At 44.6% G+C, this 19,940-nt stretch overlaps 1 protein-coding gene across 6 annotated transcripts in view; it reads left to right on the forward strand.

Moving 5' to 3' along the window:
• MYO18A (myosin XVIIIA) overlaps positions 1–19,940 on the forward strand; it is a 1,313,149-nt gene that overhangs the window by 98,541 nt on the left and 1,194,668 nt on the right. For all 6 annotated transcript variants that reach the window (XM_069615286.1, XM_069615296.1, XM_069615289.1 and 3 more), the window contains exon 2: positions 8,208–9,336. In XM_069615286.1, the coding sequence (XP_069471387.1) occupies positions 8,326–9,336 (1,011 nt within the window). In that variant the 5' untranslated portion in view covers positions 8,208–8,325. The remainder of the gene's footprint in view (positions 1–8,207; positions 9,337–19,940) is intronic.

The raw sequence follows: 19,940 nt of genomic DNA on the forward strand, positions 1-19,940 counted from the left end.
TGTGACAGCCACATGTACATCAAAGCATCTCAAGGAGGGGGAAGGCACACCTTCCTCCAGCCATGGGCAGCCACATTAAAATATCAAAGGCTCCATGGATCTACTTTCCTATTGTTCGGTCCGGCTGGTGGCAGTGCATACTAAAGAGAAATAATTGAGGCAAGCCTGGAAGGGGCTTGGTTGCCAGAGAGAGAACAGGAAAGCGGGGCTAAAGCCCTTTGATATGCAATGTGTCAACTTGAAGCTAGTTCCCACCCTACGGTATGAAAGGCAGTGAATGGCATGTCTGGGTCCATCAGTTACCGTAGGCACCCCTGCAGAGTAGACCCCCTTCAGAGGGGAGAATTGTGTGATTTGGGGGAGATGGGATGTCTGCTCTAGGCACAAACTTCAAGGAAGACCTGCACTTTAATCAAGAGTCACAGAGGGCTCAGTTAACCAGAGAGACACTTTGATCTACAACAGACAGGAAGATGGGTGGGACTTGGGTATATGTTGTCACCCCTTACATTTTCTGTTGCAGAGCACTCTGGTACTGACCTCATGCATAATAGAAGATTGTTGGTGGGGACCCAGGATTGGTTCATTAAGGTAGGCTTAGCCTACACCAATCACTGGGGCCCATTTGGCTTTAAAAGAGGGTGGAACCTCCCCCCCCCGTTTAGCAGATCATCCAATGACTTTGAAAGGAGTAAGAAGGACTCATTTCGACCCGGGCTGAAGGTACAGTTTACCTTACATCTGCCAGTGAAGGAAGGCCTGGAGTTCCAGGAGGGAAGCAAGATCCCTCCCCTAAACATCTCTCATGGAACAGAGGGAGATACCGGACTCTGAGGACCCGTCCAGCAGCTCCAGAAACAGTACCCTGCCAGCACACAGCGTGCCCTGCTAGGTTCTATCAGCAAGCATCCTAGGTGGGAAGTGCCGGAGAGTAACTTAACTATTGACAAGGCCATTGCCTGCAAACACTCTCCTAAGCTTTGGGCCATCTGCCTTGAAATGATGACACAAGCCCTGCGAGGAAGCTAGGAGGAGTGCCACCCAAGCATCAACCAAGGTCCATCTTTTAAGGACATTTTCGAGACAGTCGAGTCATCGAACCGCAACAGGCTGCCTTGCTGACTATTGTCACGCTGCAGTCGTCAGAGCTGTCTGAGATTCCCCGACCAGCGCACCAGATCTGCCAACCCGCACAGAGACAACAATTCTTGGTTCGAGCCAGGGTGAAGGCTAGCCTGCAGCCCTCCATCCATCCAGCCTTGCTTGCCAAACTGCCTGCCACCTGATACCCATAGTTGTCTCTTGCCTCAATCTCTGTCTCAGGAGCTGCAAAGCGCCCTGGAATCGAACTTCTTAAGCACCAGGTAAATTGTGGTTCTGCCCTCCTGGTCCTTCTCTGAAGGCCCCTAGAGACAGTTACGACCCTTTGCCCCTTGGTGCTGAAACCAAATAACCTTAAACATTAAGACTGATTATTTTACCAACTACCCTTGTGTCCGTATCCAGAGTGTTTCCCTTTCCTTCGTGAAACTGTCCTCTGTGTTCCTCTACAGTGTGGGTTGTATGTTGTAGTGTGCTAGAACTGCCTGTTGTAGTAATAATAATAAAGTCGATATTTTTAATACAACCTTGACTGGGCAGTCCCTTTTATCATTGGGTAATATTTTTGCTGTTTTGTAACTAACCAACGATCCACGACCTTGCAGAGATAAGTCTGCTGTTGCGTCCACTTTTCAAAAATTGGACAAGGATGTTTATAATTTACTTGTGTTCGAATCTGTTCGGAGCTCTTTTGGTGTACTAGAGGTGTGGGGCTGGTTGATGGTTTATAAACCGATATTCATCCCTGGACCAATGGTACCACGGAAGTTGATTCGTCACAGGTATTTTCACTAGGATTTCTTTACTGCCTACATTGTTGTTGGCTACATTTTTGTTGGATAACATCTCAGCTTGTAGGCCTAAAGTGACTGCTAATTTTGGTGATAAAAAAAAAAACTTTATTGAACAGAAGAGTCCTAATTGAAATGACAATGGCACAGATAGAACAACTGAAAATCCTACATCTGTTTTTGGTACACCACTTTGCTATGACCTGAATCTAAACGCGGTTCTTGGTTTTGGTTTGGATTCTGAACACAGATCGCAATGTGGTTTGTGCTAAAAGAAAGGCATGGATTTTTAAGCTTCATTGACAAGGAGAGGCTTCATTGCTTTGAACACCACTGAGAGTTAATTACTTCACGCAAAAGCTAGTTATTATGCTATTAAATGCATGTGTTAAACATGGTGTAGGAGGAATAAGGCAGGAGTGGGCTGTGAATGGAACCGTTTAACAACGTAGAACAAAGAAGCATTGCAGAGACGGGGTGGAGGGGTTTAAACGGCAGTTTGCAACCTTCATGACCGCTTATGTTTTAAGATTTTCTTATGGTCCTCTCCAAATGAACTTTTGAATGGGCGGAGGACCAGGTTCAACAATATGCAGAGCAGCAGGATTTGGAGAAGGAGGGGGGATGAGCCGTATGCCCCGTAAGAGAATGGCTATCTTCAGGTTTGAACAGTATTTGCATCTGGTATGGGGTGGCTGCATCTATCTTTTAAGTGTTGTGAAACCTCACAGGCTGCGTACAGCATTTTCTACACGCAGAGGTGTATCTCCAGTCTTAAGGGAGTGGGCAACGACACCTCCCTGGTTCTTCGCTCATGGCCTTTCCCTGTCAGATTAAAATTGTGTATAGAATGACCAGTCTAACCTTGCTTACAACAGATTTCTGATTCACCTGGCTGTGCAAAAAAAAAAAACGGACTCCATGCAGTCTATGTAGGAGGCTATGCTAAAATGAAAGGGTTTCAAAATCCATTTCAAGGTGGGCCTAAATCTGCTGCTCCTTATACAGCTCTGCAACATACTGAAACCATACTAAGCTGATCTGTCAGAATACATGATGTATTCCTGATATCCGACAGCCCTGCAGATGAGCAGAGTACCATGCAGTTTTACACTTTAGAAATAGGCAAATGCTCCCAAGAAAAGAAATATATGGAGTAAAAATGCACCCTACAAAATGGGTACCGGGCACATAGGACCATTCCTTATGGCTTCCATCCAAACCTCTCTGTAGACATACCTGATCCGTGTTAACAGCAGAACGGTGCAACAGGAAAGCTCTCTACTATGATTACTGCCTGATCTGAAGAGGAACTTTTGAGGTAAACCTAAATCTTTTTGTGTGCATTGCTAGGGACAAAGAATTGGGAATTGCAATGACATTTTACTCCCTGAAACAGAGTTTTACTCCGAACTTCTAAAACTAGTGTGAGAAACCTGAGGGTATTCTCCCATGTAGATCTCGAGAATAGTCTATTCAGGTGACATGGGGAGGGCCATCGCTTTTGGATCCCAACCCTGGTGGTGGACAAGCGAGGGAGGATCACCTGAGCAGGGGAGCCGGGGTTGCCCTCGGGTGAATACCCTAGGAGAGACGTGGTATACTAACCATAGAGTGGGGGAGGAGGCAGTCCCTGATGCCTTTTGGGGATATCCTGATTCCCATAACCTAGATCTAGGTAGCAAGATCCTTTTATCTTGCATGATCCATCATGGCCCCAGAGTGAGAAGGGAATGAGCCGATTACCCAAGAAGGAGAGGGAGGAAGGCACAAGTAACGCCGGGTCAGAGCACCAAGAACAAGATATTGATATTTTATTTCTATTGCGCTCGTACACAAGTGTTTCAGAGCGGGACAACGCAAGGGAGGGGAACAGGGGAGAACAAAACAACGATCTTACTAGGCCCAGTGACATTGAGAACGTGCAAGTGCATGGGACGGGGAGGGGGAACGTGCATGGAAGGGGGGAGAAGTGGAGAGTGCGGAGCAAAGGAGAAACAGATAAATAATAATACATAAATAAATGATAAAGGCAACAAACAGTGGTAGTGCAGCCAGCAGTTGGAAAGTGCTGGGTTTAAGGCAGCAGACAGGGTAGGTCGGATAAGTGCAGGAAGAAAAAGGGGGGGCTGTATGGGTACAGATACAGACCCCAGTGCTGGCTCGGATGCGGTGCGTGAGTGTGGCAGGGTGAGCAGGTACCAAGGACAGGGGGTGGCCAGATGCACGGTGCCAAGAGAATTTGTGTTGTGAATTGAAGGGGTCTAAACCTGGGGCATAGCACCCTGTGAACTCGAGAAAGAACTGTGCTAAATTATGTTTTGTGTTTGGCAGCTGGAAGAGGCCTAAAGCCTGGGGGAAAGGACCCCTGAGCGCCTATCAAAGAAAGGATCCTTATAACAGTGACTTTGTGTTTAAAGGTTGAAATGGGGCTGATCTAGGGGAAGGGAACCATAAGGGGCCTAGCCAAATTAGAGACTTGTTAGAGACTTGTTAGTTTTGTTGTACTGTTGAAAGGATTGAGGCGTGGGGAAAAGAACCCAGAGACGCTTACAAAAGGAACTGTAACAATTCTCCATGGTGTTTTGAAACTTGATTAAACTGAAGCTTGGGGAAGGGAACCCCAAGTAACTCAGACACTGAAGGTTGTCAGAATATCTACAAGGGACCAGTGGAGAAGGCTTTACGAATAACTCTGTGGATTTAATTCATTTGGGTGATGTTGACCAAGCAGCACTTCGTAAGAAGACCGCATGAAACTAACTCTTGTTTTCCATTTTTGTTGAAACACTATTTTTCATATTTTGGAAAATAAGTCCATCACATTTTTGTAGAGAGTGAGGGCAAGCATAGGTTTTGAAACAGATGGGCTTTATTTTGGATTCTTAGATTGCGTCTGTCATTAGAAACATCAGTTAATGGAATTACCCCTTTAGGGTTGGGGCCAGTTAGGCATAACACCAGCCCAGGAACCTTTATTAAATAAAGGTTTTCAAATGAACCCTTTTGGGTCTGTGCCTCTCTTTATACCATGCCTGTTCACACTAGGGACTAGAATACCCCCACTCAATCTTAGCTGCAGCCCTAATATCCATACTATATTCCATCCCAGTTGTTGACCGCAAAATTAATTTAGATCCATCCCTTGTATTAATTGTGATTTCTAGACTGAAGTTTAGTGATTATTGGCCCCATATTCTTTTTGTATGTAGATTAGTTGCAATTATTCATTTATATGTTCCTCCTTTCTTGTACCCCTTTTCCTTATTATTGTTCATTTGTGTGCAGTAATATTTAGTATTTGCCAAAATGTCTGCTATTGCATGCAGCACAGAATTCTACAATAAGTTATTTTCTAGGACACAGCACCTGAAGGAAAGAACAGTCATGCCAGGCCATACAAAAAGTGGTATCATATCCTGCCTAAAAAATCGTTATTTCCTTCTTCTCATTCACCTCTTGGCACATATCGCAACAACAATATTATCAGTACAAATATGTTCAAACCCCACTGTAGCTAGAATTAAAGGGATTAAAGAGTCCAACTTCACATGCATAATCATTGTTAGATGTTTTACATATGGTTCAGCCAGTTTCGAAGTGTGAGCTTTTGCATAGTGATCGCACTGTTTTCCCTGAGTCCAGTTATACAGCATGCTGATGCATGGGGGCTGGATGTCTTAAGTGAGAGGGGACCAGCCCCTCTGGCATTGGTCTGAAGCCATCCGGTTGGGCAATATTTGTATGTACTGAGCCAATGAGTGGACATACGTTCAGTTGAAACACACATCTCTTGGTGTGTACAAAAACTCATAGTTTTGATACTCTATACAAATCATTTGATGTATTAGACACTTAATGTGTGAGCATGTAGCAACTGAAGAAAGGGCTACCTTTGTATCACAAATACATTTTTAATCATTGACAGTAATGAATATACCATAGCTAATAAAAACACGTAAAATTCAAGGGCTTAACTACGACAGATGCAAACAGTCAAAAGTGCTTCAAAGTGACAGACGATTATTAATACATAAAGACAATAAAACATGAACTACATCAATTTGAGGGATACATTCTTCTGGTTTCCTGTGCAAAAACCCCTGCCTTTCCTACCTCATAAGTGCCTGCAGGATATTCATGTATTATGACGCTATATCAAGGATGACTAACCAGTCAGTTTGGGAATTAAAAGACCAGCCTTCGACTAAATTAATGACATCTCGTGAATCTTTGAGATAAAACGTCCCAATGTTGATACATTTTTCGTCACTGGTTCTAATTTGGACCCCCAATCTATTGGTCTACCTGGTGGATTGACCAATGATCTATTAATTTTTGGGAATAAGTAGAAGGCCGTAAGGTTAGCTTCATATAGGCTTTCTCTGTTATATCAAGTATTAACTTTTGGATATCTTTAGTAGGATCTTTTTACTGCAACAAATAATGGTCAGGATTCAACCGTTGTCTTAGTGCCGCATTATGATATTTGATGGTATCTAGAATGTCGATTCCTACCCCTTTATCAGCTTGTTTAATAATCGACGAGGTATCTTTCTTTAGTTTTTGTAAAGCTTAATACTCTGGTTTGGTGAGATTATATTTAAAATGTCTTTTTGGAGATAGGATTTTTCTAGGTCTTTAATAACCGACTCAAAACATCTTAAGGCATATCTTTTGTTGGCTGTAGAAAAGTAGATTTAAGTTTGAAATCAGGAATAGTAGACAGTGTCGCCTTGTTCATACATACAATTTGTCTTATTTCTGTCTCTAACTGCAGCTCAGTGGAACCTGACTCAGAAAAAAAGGGCAAACCTTTATTAAGAAGGCTCATGTTGGCTGTGGACAAATCAACATTCGTCAAGTTAAAAATTGACATCTGTGTAGCCATCTAATTTTCCTCTCGTAGGCTCTTCTTCGTGTCCTGAATTCCATCTGGGTTTTGGGATGAAATGATCAGGCAAATAAGGATGTACTGTCTCTTTTGAAATTGGCTAAATCCTTTTTTAACTTGTACATCTTTTTTAGTAGTAGTAAAGGTCTTACCTTCTTCAATTTGTTTGATAGCATCTCTTTAACATCTTTTAATCTCAGGGTACTTTTTGAAAACGTGTTCTGCTTGTTCTGTTTCTAGGAAGGTATTGTTGCTTAGACGTGCTGCTGGTCTGAAGCCATCCGATTGGGCAATAGGATTTCTTTTCCTGAGCCAAGGAATGGATACAAGCCTTTTCTTGACACAAAGGCGAAATAGTTTTGAAAATTGTTGTCTGTCAACTGTGAATCTCAGTGATTTGTAGAGATGAAGGGAAGTGATTTGTTTTAGCGAGAGAGTTTTGGTTCATACTGCTGGCATTGCTTGAAGAGAGGAATAAGAGTTCCATTTTGGTGGGTTTGAATTATGGGCAGCGTGGATGCATTCTTGAACCCCAGAAAGTCTTTCAGCTTGTGAATGTTGTCCGCAGTAGACCCCTTCAGGTATAGCTGCTTGCTTTCTCCCTTCGTCCATTGCTGTGTCTGTGTAAGCCCAAATTGTTGCACCTTATATCAAGACTATTTTGCCCACGTTTCTTAGTGGAAAATCTCCACCGAATTATTCTTGTGCACGATTTTATATTAGAATTGGTATTGTATCTTTGCATTCCGGACCTTTTTATAATCAAACTCTGATAAAGAGTGAAAAAGATTTTTCTCTGATTGGCTGAAAGCGTTTTAAGCAGTCAGTGCACACAGACTCTCTGGAGCAATTATAGGTCCTTTCTGTCCTGCTTATCAACCCCAAGGTAGGTGGTACCGACATATTTTCTAAAATAATCAGGACACACTGAGTGTAAACAAGGAGACTAGAGGCCTTTCAGACCCGATCTGTAACAGCAGCATATGAGAGCCGCAGCAAATGGAGAAATAGGAACAATGCGGGAACTCCCACAATGCTCTTTGAGGATGGCGTGAGACCATTTGCAAACTCTAGGCATAGATAGCAGACTGAAGAGAGGTACCTGCCAATGATTTGGAGGGGGTGTGACTGTGTCCAGTTTTAGAGCTTTTGTGGTCAGAAGTTTATTTTGGGAGGGCATGAGTTCCATATTGGTAACCTGTTTATAAATGGCAGTGTCTTTTAGGGAAGAGAGATTTCCTGGTCTGCTCTGGAAGCCATCAAAACCTATAGAGTACAGGTAGCCTTTGCTCACTGTGTGGGCCATTCATTGAAATATTTATAATGTGGCTTGAGTTTCAAGTTGTTGGTGTACATCCTTGTATTCAAATGAGACCGATGACCCTAGTGCACGTTTCAATTCATTGCTTTTGTCTTCACAGCCATCACGCCTGACAGACCGCTGTTCACAAGAGAAGGCCGGCTAGTCTGAAACTTTCATCTCTTGTCCCCCTGCGAATCGAACAGAAACGAGACCCCTCATGTTTTAAGCAGCTAATCATGTTCAACTTGATCAAGAAAGACAAAGATGGGGCGAGGAAGGACAAAAAGAAAGAGAAAAAGGAGCGGATGTCTGCAGCCGAGCTGAAAAGCCTGGAGGAGATCAGCATGCGGCGGGGGTTCTTTCACATCAACCGCTCCTCCAAAAGGGATTCCAAGACCCGACTGGAAATCTCCAATCCCATTCCCATCAAGGTGGCCAGTAGCTCCGAGCTTCACCTGACGGACATTGATTCGGATAGCATTAGCAACAGAGGCAGCCTCATCCTGGACTCTGGGCACCTGAGCACGGCCAGCTCCAGTGATGACTTGAAGACTGTGGAGGAGGTGAACTTTCGCGGTTCTGTGCTGCAAAGGGCTGCTAAGTTTGGCTCCCTGGCCAAGCAGAACTCCCAGACGCAGATGGCTCAAATAGTCAAGAGGTTCTCCTTCTCCCAGAAGAGCAGAGATGAGAGCTTCTCCGAGACCTCCACCCCCTCTGAGCATTCCGCTGCCCCGTCCCCCCAGGTGGAAATTCGAATCTTTGACAGCCAAGCCCGTGAACTGAGTTTGCCCATACCACAGACTCCTCTACAAACACGAGTTAATGCGCCCGAAGTTGTTGCCAAAACTTTCCCTGCAGACATGAAGCTACCCCCTGTGTTACCTCCACAGCCCCCAGAACCCAGGGAGCTGGAGCTTCAAAGAAGGAAGACTGGCGACTTTGGCTTCTCCTTGCGTAGGACCACCATGCTGGACAGGGGAGCTGATGGGCAAGTGTACAGGAGAGTGGTCCACTTTGCCGAGCCTGGAGCCGGCACCAAAGACCTGGCCTTGGGACTGGTGCCGGGGGATCGATTGGTTGAAATCAATGGTCGGAATGTTGAGAGCAAAGCCCGGGACGAGATTGTTGAAATGATCCGTCAATCTGGGGACACTGTGAGGCTGAAGGTCCAGCCAATTCTGGAGCTTGGCGAGCTGAGCCGGTGCTGGTTGAGAAGCAACGAGGGACTGCGGAAAGAGGCTTTTGATGTAAGTAGCAATGTTTTTGTGTATCATATGAGGTGTTTGTACATGTGCGTGCAGTGAATTTCGTCCTGCTGAATATTTGTATGTTTATGCTGACAGTGCACTGCCCTTTTAAAGGGAATGAGAACAACCGAGTATGTCAAACCCAGGAGGTGTTGGTTGTGGATAGTGTAAAGGCCACCTTCAGAGATCTGGGATATCTAGGGCCCATTGGCGTAGTCCTATGAGTTGTTTCCAGCTTTGTTGTGGGCACAAAGGAGATATTTTAGAATGCCATGTGTAGTGTCTACTTCTGGATAAATAAGCCTGCTTAACGTTTTGGCTAATTCAGTTAGCAAGTGCAAATATTTCTCCTAAAGTAGTTCGGCACTTGTTTTTCGGCTACGGCGCGCAATCGCTCCTCCCTCGGGAGGGGGGAGTAGAAAGGTGAGGCAGAAGCACACTGGACAGAGCGCATTGATTCTGCACATAATTGTATGAGGCATAATCCCAATGAACTTTGATATGAAATGCCAGTCGTAGAATCTACGTGAAGACTTATGCTGCCAAGGGGGCCGGAGGGGGGTAAGACGGTGAAATGTTCTATTTCTCGACGCCTCTCGGCTTTTCCTTAAATTTGTGGTCAATCCCAGTCTTGAACCAGCTTTTATTTTCGTCCTTTAGTTGGATTGCCCCACGAACCTAGATGTCGGCTGCTGGCTTCGGGGGCTTTAAAATGCCAGCCAGCGCCAGAACTGCCGCGCAGTGTATATAGTCAAAGTCCCGGAGTTGGAACAGCCTGCCTATGTTGTTCTTTGTCGACATCGAGTTATTTCTTCTGTTAAAAAAAACAGTGGGTCTTGTAAAAGCGCCCAATAACTTTGCGGGTTCGCTTTTTGATAATAGTGTGTGAGCTTTGATTGGTGGTGTGGTTAGCCAAATCTTGGGCATTGACTTTGTTAGTGTTAAAAGCAAGGCAGATGAGATGCGCACACTAAATGACAGCCTTTCATAACCAATGCCATTAATTAGTCTGAATCAGTGCTTTAAATGGGCCGGTCCTACCCGGCCCTCAGTACCTGCACTTCTGTATTTGAGTGCCTGCACTTCTCAACGTCTGAAAGTGAGTACCGGTACTCAACTGTGTTGCGAGGGGAAAATGAAAGCTTTTCATTTCTCTTTATTGCAACTTAAAGGACTAAGCTTATGCAGCCTTTGCTGGGGAAAAAAGCGCCCTTCCCCCCTTCTCTCTCCACCACCCCCCAGTGCCCATAATGTCTCCTTCCGGCTGAACCTCAGAATAAAAGCAGAGACAAACGTCCATCTACTGTGCACTCAGCACACTAGGCGTGGGTCACTGTTTCGCGAAGTGGGCTTCACCTGTTAATATTGGTGCCCTTTGATGGAGCAGGGATCGATTTGGAAAGCCTTGGAAATTACTTTTTCAGCATGTTTCTTTATTATTGGTAGCGCCTATTTTATGTAAATGTTTAAGTAATTGGAGTTGTGATGGAACGTTTTCGACTGAAAACTCGCACAAAGCGCCAGTTACCTTCAGGCAATGAAAGCGGGCAATAGTAAAACTCCCCTTCCAAATCTTTAATTTACAGCTATGAAATATGCTAGTTTGATACGCAAAAAAGTCTGATTTGATATACATATTCAAAGTTTCTTAACACAATGCAATGGAAGTCTGTGTGACAGTATCTCAGCTGCACTGCTTTACCAAAGTGTGTGCTCCTTAGCACATCATTTTATCTCACTGGGCATTACCTGCAAACAGGGGTGTGTGTGCCTGGAAGGGACCTGGGGCGAAACAGCTTGGGGTGTACCTGCTATTATTCTTTTTTTCAATTTCAAGCACTGGTGGGAATGGTGGTTTTAGGAATCCTTTGTTGAGACGTGCAGTGCATCAGTGATGGGGACACACGCTACAATAACAGGGGTTCGAAGATTCGATGATCCGGAGCTAAAACCAGCTCCTGGGCGTTGGGCATCACCGAGTAGGCAGGAGCTCAGCTGGTAACCAGGAGTGAGTACACTGCGCACTGCAAACCTAACGTCCACATGGAATGCACGCTTTAACTTGTTGCCCATTTTGTATGACCCATTGTATTTAAATGTGTCCTAATTCTTCTATATTGAAATTCTAAAACACTCAGTGTGTTATATGCATGTTTGTAAGGCACCAGTTGGCCGTGGAAGCCGAAAGTAGATGGTAACTGTCCACGCTCTCCTCGTGTAGAAGCAGGAGCTAAATACATCCCTGCTCCCAGCAATTTCGAACCCTGGGATACTCTTGATAAAGTGTGCACATTTAGTTATATATCTACCATGCTGTCCATTTTCTCCATCTGGGTGCTTGCACTGCAGCTTACTGTAAAACGGAAAGGCAAGCCCAGCACAGATGGCGAACTGTGACGTGCAACGTGCACTGTGCAGGGGTCTGGGCCATAAGCCCAAGAGAGGGAGCCTTGATGGGTGTGAACATCATTTAACGCCTTATTCTATGGGCTAGGTACCTGGGTTGGCCTAAAGATTCTTCAGTGAGGGTCGGAGTCCATTTATAATTTCCTGAAGGACTCCCCGTGGCCTGTTCCTGCTCTGCTAACCCTGCTAGTTTCCTATTGAGGTTGCACTCTTTTGGAGAAGGCGCAACCCCTTTTATGTCGGTGCTAGAATCCTCTGTGAATCATCTACACATACCATTGCGCCCCAAATTTCCTTCCGGGTGCTGCAGTGGCCTCCTTGCATTAAAAAGGTGCATCATGGTGGGTGAGTGTCTCTGCTCTAAAATGTAATTTTCGTTTATAAATTATGCTGAACCAGCAATATAAATGCCTTGCACATTGGGGAGTAACGTTGGCCATACCTACTGATTGTGTTGGGTTTCTTTAGGATTACATTTTGGTTTACACACCCTGCTTATTTTATTTAAAAATGAGCTAGATCTCTTGGTGTCTATTTAAATTGTATTACACACACTTATATAGTGGCACATGTGCTTTTTCAAGGCTCTAATATGTGTCTGTTTATTAGATTATAGACGTAATTACTGCAAAATGTAAAACATAATGTCAACAAACTTCTAATACAAACCATGGTCTTGTCCCAAAGCCCTCCTCGTATTCGGCATTTTGGCAGAGTCTTTTTCTTTGGGTTATAACCCAGCAGCAGTCAGGCCCTATCAACATATTCAACGTGTTTGAAGCATGCACAGTAAAGGTCAAGTCATTACATGTCACGGGAGCCATCTGGGTTAGGCCGACCTAGGGAAGAGCCAAATGGCAAGAATTAGATTAGCAAGGAGAGGAAGTCTTCCACCACAGTAACACCGCTCCCCCAGACAGCCCCTGAACCCTCAACCCGTCCCCTTCTGACTAAGCATCTTTCTAGCCCATCACTCACCCAGTGCTAGCATTTGATCTAGCCTAAGGCTCGGCACACCCCAACCACACGCATTACAACTGCAGTGTGGTTATTGCGGTAAAGACACAAATAACAGATCGTTCTCTGGTATGATGAACCCTATGCAGTGTTGCAAAGCTTTAATCCCGTGATACATGATTTTAAACTATAATTCGTTTGTTTGGCCTGATTCCAGTTTCAACTGGATATCTACACCGAATGTCAACGGCAACAACATGCTCCACTTAAAAGCTGTCATGTAGTTATGTACTGGGATTGGCAATCGTGTTGACCCATCACCTGCCTAGCATTAGAAAATGATATGTCATTTATAACGCGCCTGTACGCACGTATTTTTAGGCGTGAAAGACATGGCAAAACAAACACCACACCCCAAAACCTATTTGCTGTAGAATGCATGCCATATAGGCAATGTTGACGGCCAGTTAGCTCTTCCAGTGCTGGTATGTGCAATCTTGTTCTATCGTGTTTGTTTTGATTGTTTGAGGCACAAAGGCACTCAAGGTTCCCACTTCCTTGTGCTGCAGTATTGTCAGGCATGCAATGCACTGTGAAGTTGCTATGTAGTGTGGGAGCACAATCTACCAGAAGCCCGGAACTGTGCAGCAAGGCACGCTTGGACAACCAAAAGAGGACAAGGGCATTCCCATGGCAGCTTAGTGCTTTAAAATGCGAAGTAACAGTAACTAGAGATTGAATCGTGCGCCTTGGTTTTCAGGGGTCTTTGCTTTTTTCTTTCAAGCGAGCCTGATGGGTTTGTTTTCTATGCCAATTATAGCTTCACAGGCTATGTTGTATTCTTTAGTAATAAGAAGTGATTTTGTAGGGCCCATAGTCCTTTTACTTTCATGAAACAAGGTAATGCACGTGCAAAAAGGAACTCACCGTAACGTGGATGATACGTTAATGGCAATGAGTGCGAGTTCCTGCAGGGCTTACAGTACACTAATTCATGTTCCAGGCATGTGAGTGAGTTTAAGTGGTAATCTGGCAAGGCATAAAATAAGCAGTGTCACATAGCAATTTACTATCCAATTCTGTAGGTGTGCTAATTAATGTGACTCTTGTATAGCACAGCTAGCTATTTAAATGTCCTTCTTCATTGAAAGCACAGCTCACCCAGCATTCCTCTCTTGCCCTTGGAGCTCCCTCCACCCTCTTTTATATGTTCACTGAAAGTTCAAAGAGGCTAATGGGGAGAGAGGGAGAGCAGCAATAATAATCTCCCCCACTCTAAAAAATGCCTGTGTGTGTGTGGGATTGCTAGGCAAACGTTCTCCTTTTTCAAATAACTCCAAACCAGAAGTAATCAGGATGATATATGTATCATGCTATATCCTGCCCGGCAAAGACCAGTATGTGTTCGCATTGTTTTTAAAACACCATCTGCAATTCCCGTCCTAAAAGTGTATGTTACATAATGCATTCTTACATTGTTTCCATGTTTTTCAGTATAGTTTGTTAGTGTGTTTAAATCTCATAGTCTCAACTAGATTAAATTTTGTTGGGGAAGGCGCATCATATTGACAGGTGAACCATAATAAAAATTTACATTCTCAGATGGCCAAATGCTTTTGGTGGAACATCTAGTTCTGAGACTTGCTGGTTGCATTCATCTGTGCAACCGATCCCAAACTCCTTGACATTCTATCTTATTATCCTGTTACTTTATATTTTACCAGCAACCTTTAAAGTGAGATGGATACAAAACTACAATATTACACCTCGGTTGCCCAGTTCTCTGCTGGCTATGCCATCCACGTTGCTTAGTCGCTTAATTTCTATCCACTTAGATAATTAATACACAAAGGTAAATGTTTATGTGAAGTAGTGATGAATAGTTCCTCCAGTCTGTACATCTACAGATCTGCAATACCAGACACTGTAGTTAGCCTCCAGATCTGGCTTTGCTCTACAATTATGATTGCATTGTATGTTCCCACTTGTGGGAGAAAGCTGGCCAATCCGGAGACTGGGAACACAAGTGGTATCTGCTCGTATTTCATGCCTGCCGCTGCACTTCTGCCCAGCCTTCACCCTGTCCTTGGAAGCAGTGCCCCAGGCCCAGTCTCCACTGGAGTGTCGCACCTCGACTCCCTTCCCACTGCACACCACCTTGCTCACATGCATGTTCTGTAAATACTTTTTTCCAATCTAGGATTTATGGGTCATTTCTTTTTAAAGAAAGCATGAATTACGTCAAGCCTGATTCCTTTAAAAACGAAACAAAAAAAGTATCTGCAACCCTGATGATGGTTCCGAGTGCGATAACGATCAAATCTGTTTTCATGGATGCGCAGGGCTGGGATGCTGCACTTGTGCTTACCTGACTCGGGCTTGAGGATCTTTAGTGGCCCTGCCCTAGAACCGAAAGTGGTAATTAACACTATATTGAAAACAGTTGATATCAATGACCGGCAAGGGCCATCTTATCCACCTGAAGTTGACAATTACCTTGCTTGCCGCAAATCCGTTCTATGTACTTAGTCTCAGACTATGACTTTCCTAACATTGTGAACTTTTTCGTTTTATGAAACTTCTGAACTTCTCCTTACACAGCAAATGTTGGGTCAAGCATAGAATATACGAGACACTGCCCTGTGCAACACTGACTGCACCCAGCTGCACAGAGCCTTGCACTGAAAAAAAAATTCATATCGTTTTTATTATGTCTATTTGTTTACATCCATTCATGCGGTTAACATTTTACAGACACTCCTCCTTAATAATGTCTTATTTCAGCGGTACACTAAAATGTATATTGTTGCCAATTTTATTTCTTGGGTACAAATAACTTCTGGTGACTTTTAGAATATGAGTACAAAATTGCTAATCATATAAGTTTTTTGCTAATCAAGAATTAGCAAATTCTGCGGATCAATTTTTGAAAACTAATTTAAGCGTTGATCTGGATATAATTCTTAAACTCCAAAGGCGTGAGTTCCCTGCACTGCAATTCCTGTAGAACCACAGTTCCCCCGGGCTGGGGGTTGAATAGGAATGATAAACTATGCTGTGCAGGTCCAGTGGGTTCCCAGGAGAGGACAATAAATGGGTGATCCATGTTACATTGGTGGAAAATGATAGTCATAGTGATCTCGTCACACTCCAGGTGCATTGAGTGGCAGGGCACAGGGACTCCGTCCCCGTCATTTGAGAAGTGAAAGTGTGCCAGGTTCTCAAAGCTGAGCACACTGCTTCTCTTGGTGACGAGGGCGTGCCCAGGGCAGAGCCCTCTGTTTGCCTAACAGGTGGACAAACAAGTGAATACATTCTCTCCAGCAAGTTGCTGTACTGTGGCAGTGAGGTGCGCATTTACACAACGTGAATCACCTGTCGCCTGTGGAGGCCACTATCTGAGGGTGGCAATTGATGTAATGGGAGTACGCCACAGCCACCTCCGCAGGTGCGGGCAGAGGTAATGAATGACGTTTGTAAGGATCAACAGAGGATTTCTGTGGACCTCGCCAGGAACTGGCTGACCACCTACTGAGCTGGGCCGTAATAGTCCCCATCTAATACCACATTAATTCTCACTCCTAAATGGCAGGAGGGAATTTGGTGCTTCTCTGCCCTTTTTTGTCCTCACTCGGACAACGCTCTTCCATTTTAGGTTTCCATATGGAACGAGTAGAAATCCTATAAAGGATGACTGTGGATGAACTCCAGAGGAGCAGTGCAGTGCCTTTTGATATTGGATGGTGGAGGTCAGCCATTTTTGTTGAGTCCATATTCTCGCACATGTATGTTTTTGAAGTCCGTCTGTATCCATTAATCGTATCTTTCATACTCCCACACGAGGCTATGCCTCATTTGTAGTGACAGTTCACTGTCTATTTCTTGCATATTTAGTAATGCGCGCAACATATGCTTGATAAATACTTTGTAAATGGAAGGTGTATGTGTCCATGGGAAAATCGCACTAGAGTCCGCGTTAAGATTAGGCCCTCCCAACTTCAAACTTTCCCAGATTGGTCAGTGCCAAACAGTAGAAGCTTCTTTGTAGCATGTGTGATATTAGCTGCACGTGGTGTGATGGGCTTTCTGATTACTGCATGTCAGATTGAACAGTGAGTGCCCTGCGTGTTCAGTAAAGAGTACTGTTAATCATGGAATGAGAGGACCAAGGCACCAGACTAATTGGATTAATATATGGCTGCAAGATTTGTAGAGCACCGAACTTCAGTGGGGTAGTCAAACGCCACACGTAAACATTGGATGTATGCACCGGCACACAGCCAAAGCTTATTTTTCTCACTGTTGTCCTTCTGGCCCCCAACCCTTTATTGCCAACACTATTGCATTGGAGTACAGCCGTGAGGAGATGGGATGTGAGTAGGGACACAGCTAATGGGGTGTTTCACAATATACACACCCATTGACTGCCCACCTGTGGCGATTCCCACCCACTTCATAGTCCTCGGATGCACAGCACTCATCCTCCTGGGATCTCTTTGAGACAGTTCTGTCCCCCAACAACATCAAAATGTGTGCAGTGTAGGGCCTGACAGTGTTGTTCTAAACAGTCTTCTCAGCGTTCATGGATTAAATGCAACTGTAAAGAAGCTCCTGGTATAATAAAGTGTCTTATGCAAGTCTGCCTTCAGCGACTTGATTAAAACCTTTTATACATGTCTCCCATCTGTTCCTTGCACGGAATTCCTTTTAAAAACAAGCATTGGCAAAGGCAATCATTTTGGCTTGTGTTTGGGTATAAGATGGGCTATTGCCAGGCATTGAAATCATATGCTCATATTCTCCCACTGATGGCATGTCTTTGACATACCGTGTTTGCGGCGCAGGTACTTATGTAATGCCTTTGCATTGTCGGTGGTCATCGCGACACAAAGAAGGAATGGATATTTTGGGGCTTGGGAAGGTGGCCGTGGTGTGAGGTGGGAGCAGTGAGGATTTGGCATGGAGGAGGTATGAAGGAATGTGCCCACGAAGAATGACTCAAATAGGACAGGCGCAGAGGATGCTATGGGATACATGGAGTTAAGGGAGTGGTGGTTCGTTGGCATGGAGGTGGGAAGGTCCTTCCTGGAAGCAAGAGTCAGGGTGTGGGTGGTGATGTTCCCTCCTTGAAAGAATCCGGTGGGCAGGCTGCAGAGGAAAGAGTGCCAAGGCGTTTCCTGCATGGGAAAGACCTGTGCAGTAAATACATTTGGAGAAGAGACCTGGAACCCTCCCTCCATTTGCAAGCTGTGGGCATCCTATGGCCAGGTAGTACCATTAAGTCAGCGCCTGGCAAATGCCTACCCCAAACCTACACGAAAGGCGCAAATGTTGGCTTTGCCATTGCGTGTTTATTTATGGATATGTAAGGAACCCAATGCGAGCAAATCAGTTTCGTAAAACAAGGGCACAGGGGATCTGTTTATTCCTGGGCATTTTCTAATATGAGTTGAGCACGGAAGGGGCAAAGGGGGTTCTGAGTGCTGGAAACTAAATCATAAATGGAAGTGCCAAATGACAACAAAAAGTGCGCCGTGGTCCCTGAGCAAGTCGGGGACAGAACTACAGAGATGGGGTGATGTGATGCCAGGTTCCAGTCATACAATATTTCTAGCAGCCTTATTCCGGTTGAGAGGGAAGTGGTGGAGACTATTGTAATCCAGTCGTTCCTTCCCCTCTATGCAATTAATGTAATGCAAGTAGTCCTGTTTAGCGCTTGTCTGCCACTATTGGTGGCCTCTCTGCGCTTGGCTCTGTAAGAACAACAGGGAGTTTGGTTCATTAGTGGGCCAATGGGAAAGGCAGATGTAAAACCTGTGATGCAGGTTGGAAGTACCCGATTCCTGAGTGCCAATCTGCTTTCTTATATGTTTGGCAGAGCACCCTGGGGGTATGTTATCCATATGGAAGAGCCCAAGACCATAGTCTACAGCGATATATGACAAACCAAAGGTAAGGAGGAGGCGTTGACAACGTTCAAATGCTGATGGGATTTTTTTGGCGAGCTCTTGAACTTGAGGGGCAAATCTGAGAAGTCCATCCAAGGTAACGCTCAGGTGTTTAGCAGAGGGGAAAAGGAAAGGAGAGGCGCCCATAATATTAGGTCACGTAAAGGGCAAGGAAGAGGTACGTAAGAGCCCATATAAGAATCTCTGTTTTGGAAGTATTTATGCAGAGACTGTTGTCCTACCATCCAACCTTGGGTGTGTGGAAGGCACGTCGACACATGAGTCTGGCACTGAGCCACTTAATCTGACGCCCTTCACACTGTATTAACTACCACAGCCTTCCATCCCACTGGTGCAGGTTTCTTGATTTTATTCAATTAGCCTCTGTGCCCATTTGTACTGGCAGCTTCAACCATGCCTCTGTGCGGAGTGCGTGTGCTCTGCCAACACGTATTGGCAGGTCTGAAAGAAAAAATAAATCCATGCTCCTTCAAAATAAGGCCAAGATTAGCAGACCCCTGTGCAAAAAGCCACACAAAGAAGCCAAATCCTACAGAATGAAATGAAGTTAGAATACCTAGATGAAATGGCCACCATGCATGAAAGTACAATGTGCCCATTAGCAGTGTTTGCACAAAAAATGTAAACTCGTTGAAAAATGAGATTATGCAGAGACTGGTCATGTTCTTCCTGCAGTAGATTTTATTATGCGATTACTTGTATTCATTACATAATTTAAAGTATTTTACTGTTTGTAAATTAAGATTTACAATTTAAAAATGTATTATGTGGCTCATTAACTTAGCCACCTTTCAATAGGATTTATTCATTTCTATCACGCTGGCATTGTCTTTAGTCCTTTTACTTGCCTGGCTCTGGCTGCTGTACCGCTGCCCCTCCACACCCCTCCCCAGCCCTCTTTTCCGCGCTCCCAACCCATAATTTATTTTGTCTGGGAGCGTTCAGATGCTGCTGGAAAGTTTGCTTTTTAAAAAGACCAAAAGGATGGACCCCTTGGGATAAACCACAGCAAGTGACGGCCAAAAATTAAAAGCGGTATTGGGGATAAAATAAGGCCACTGCCATTTTATCATAAGTCGGAAGCCCCTACCATTCAAAGGTCCCCCAACCCTCCAACCCTGGAGCAGCCGTTTATCCCGCCCCAGGGCCGTGGCGGATGTCTCCTTTCTCAACAACCCCTGCTGTTTGTGTTGGCTGTTTTCATGCCACACCACTGCAATGCATCGCAATGACTCCACCTGTGGCGATTTCCCCCCCCCCTCCTCTTCAGTA

Source organism: Ambystoma mexicanum, chromosome 9 (assembly GCF_040938575.1).
Source record: "Ambystoma mexicanum isolate Mex_15411 chromosome 9, UKY_AmexF1_1, whole genome shotgun sequence".
NCBI lineage: Eukaryota > Metazoa > Chordata > Amphibia > Caudata > Ambystomatidae > Ambystoma > Ambystoma mexicanum.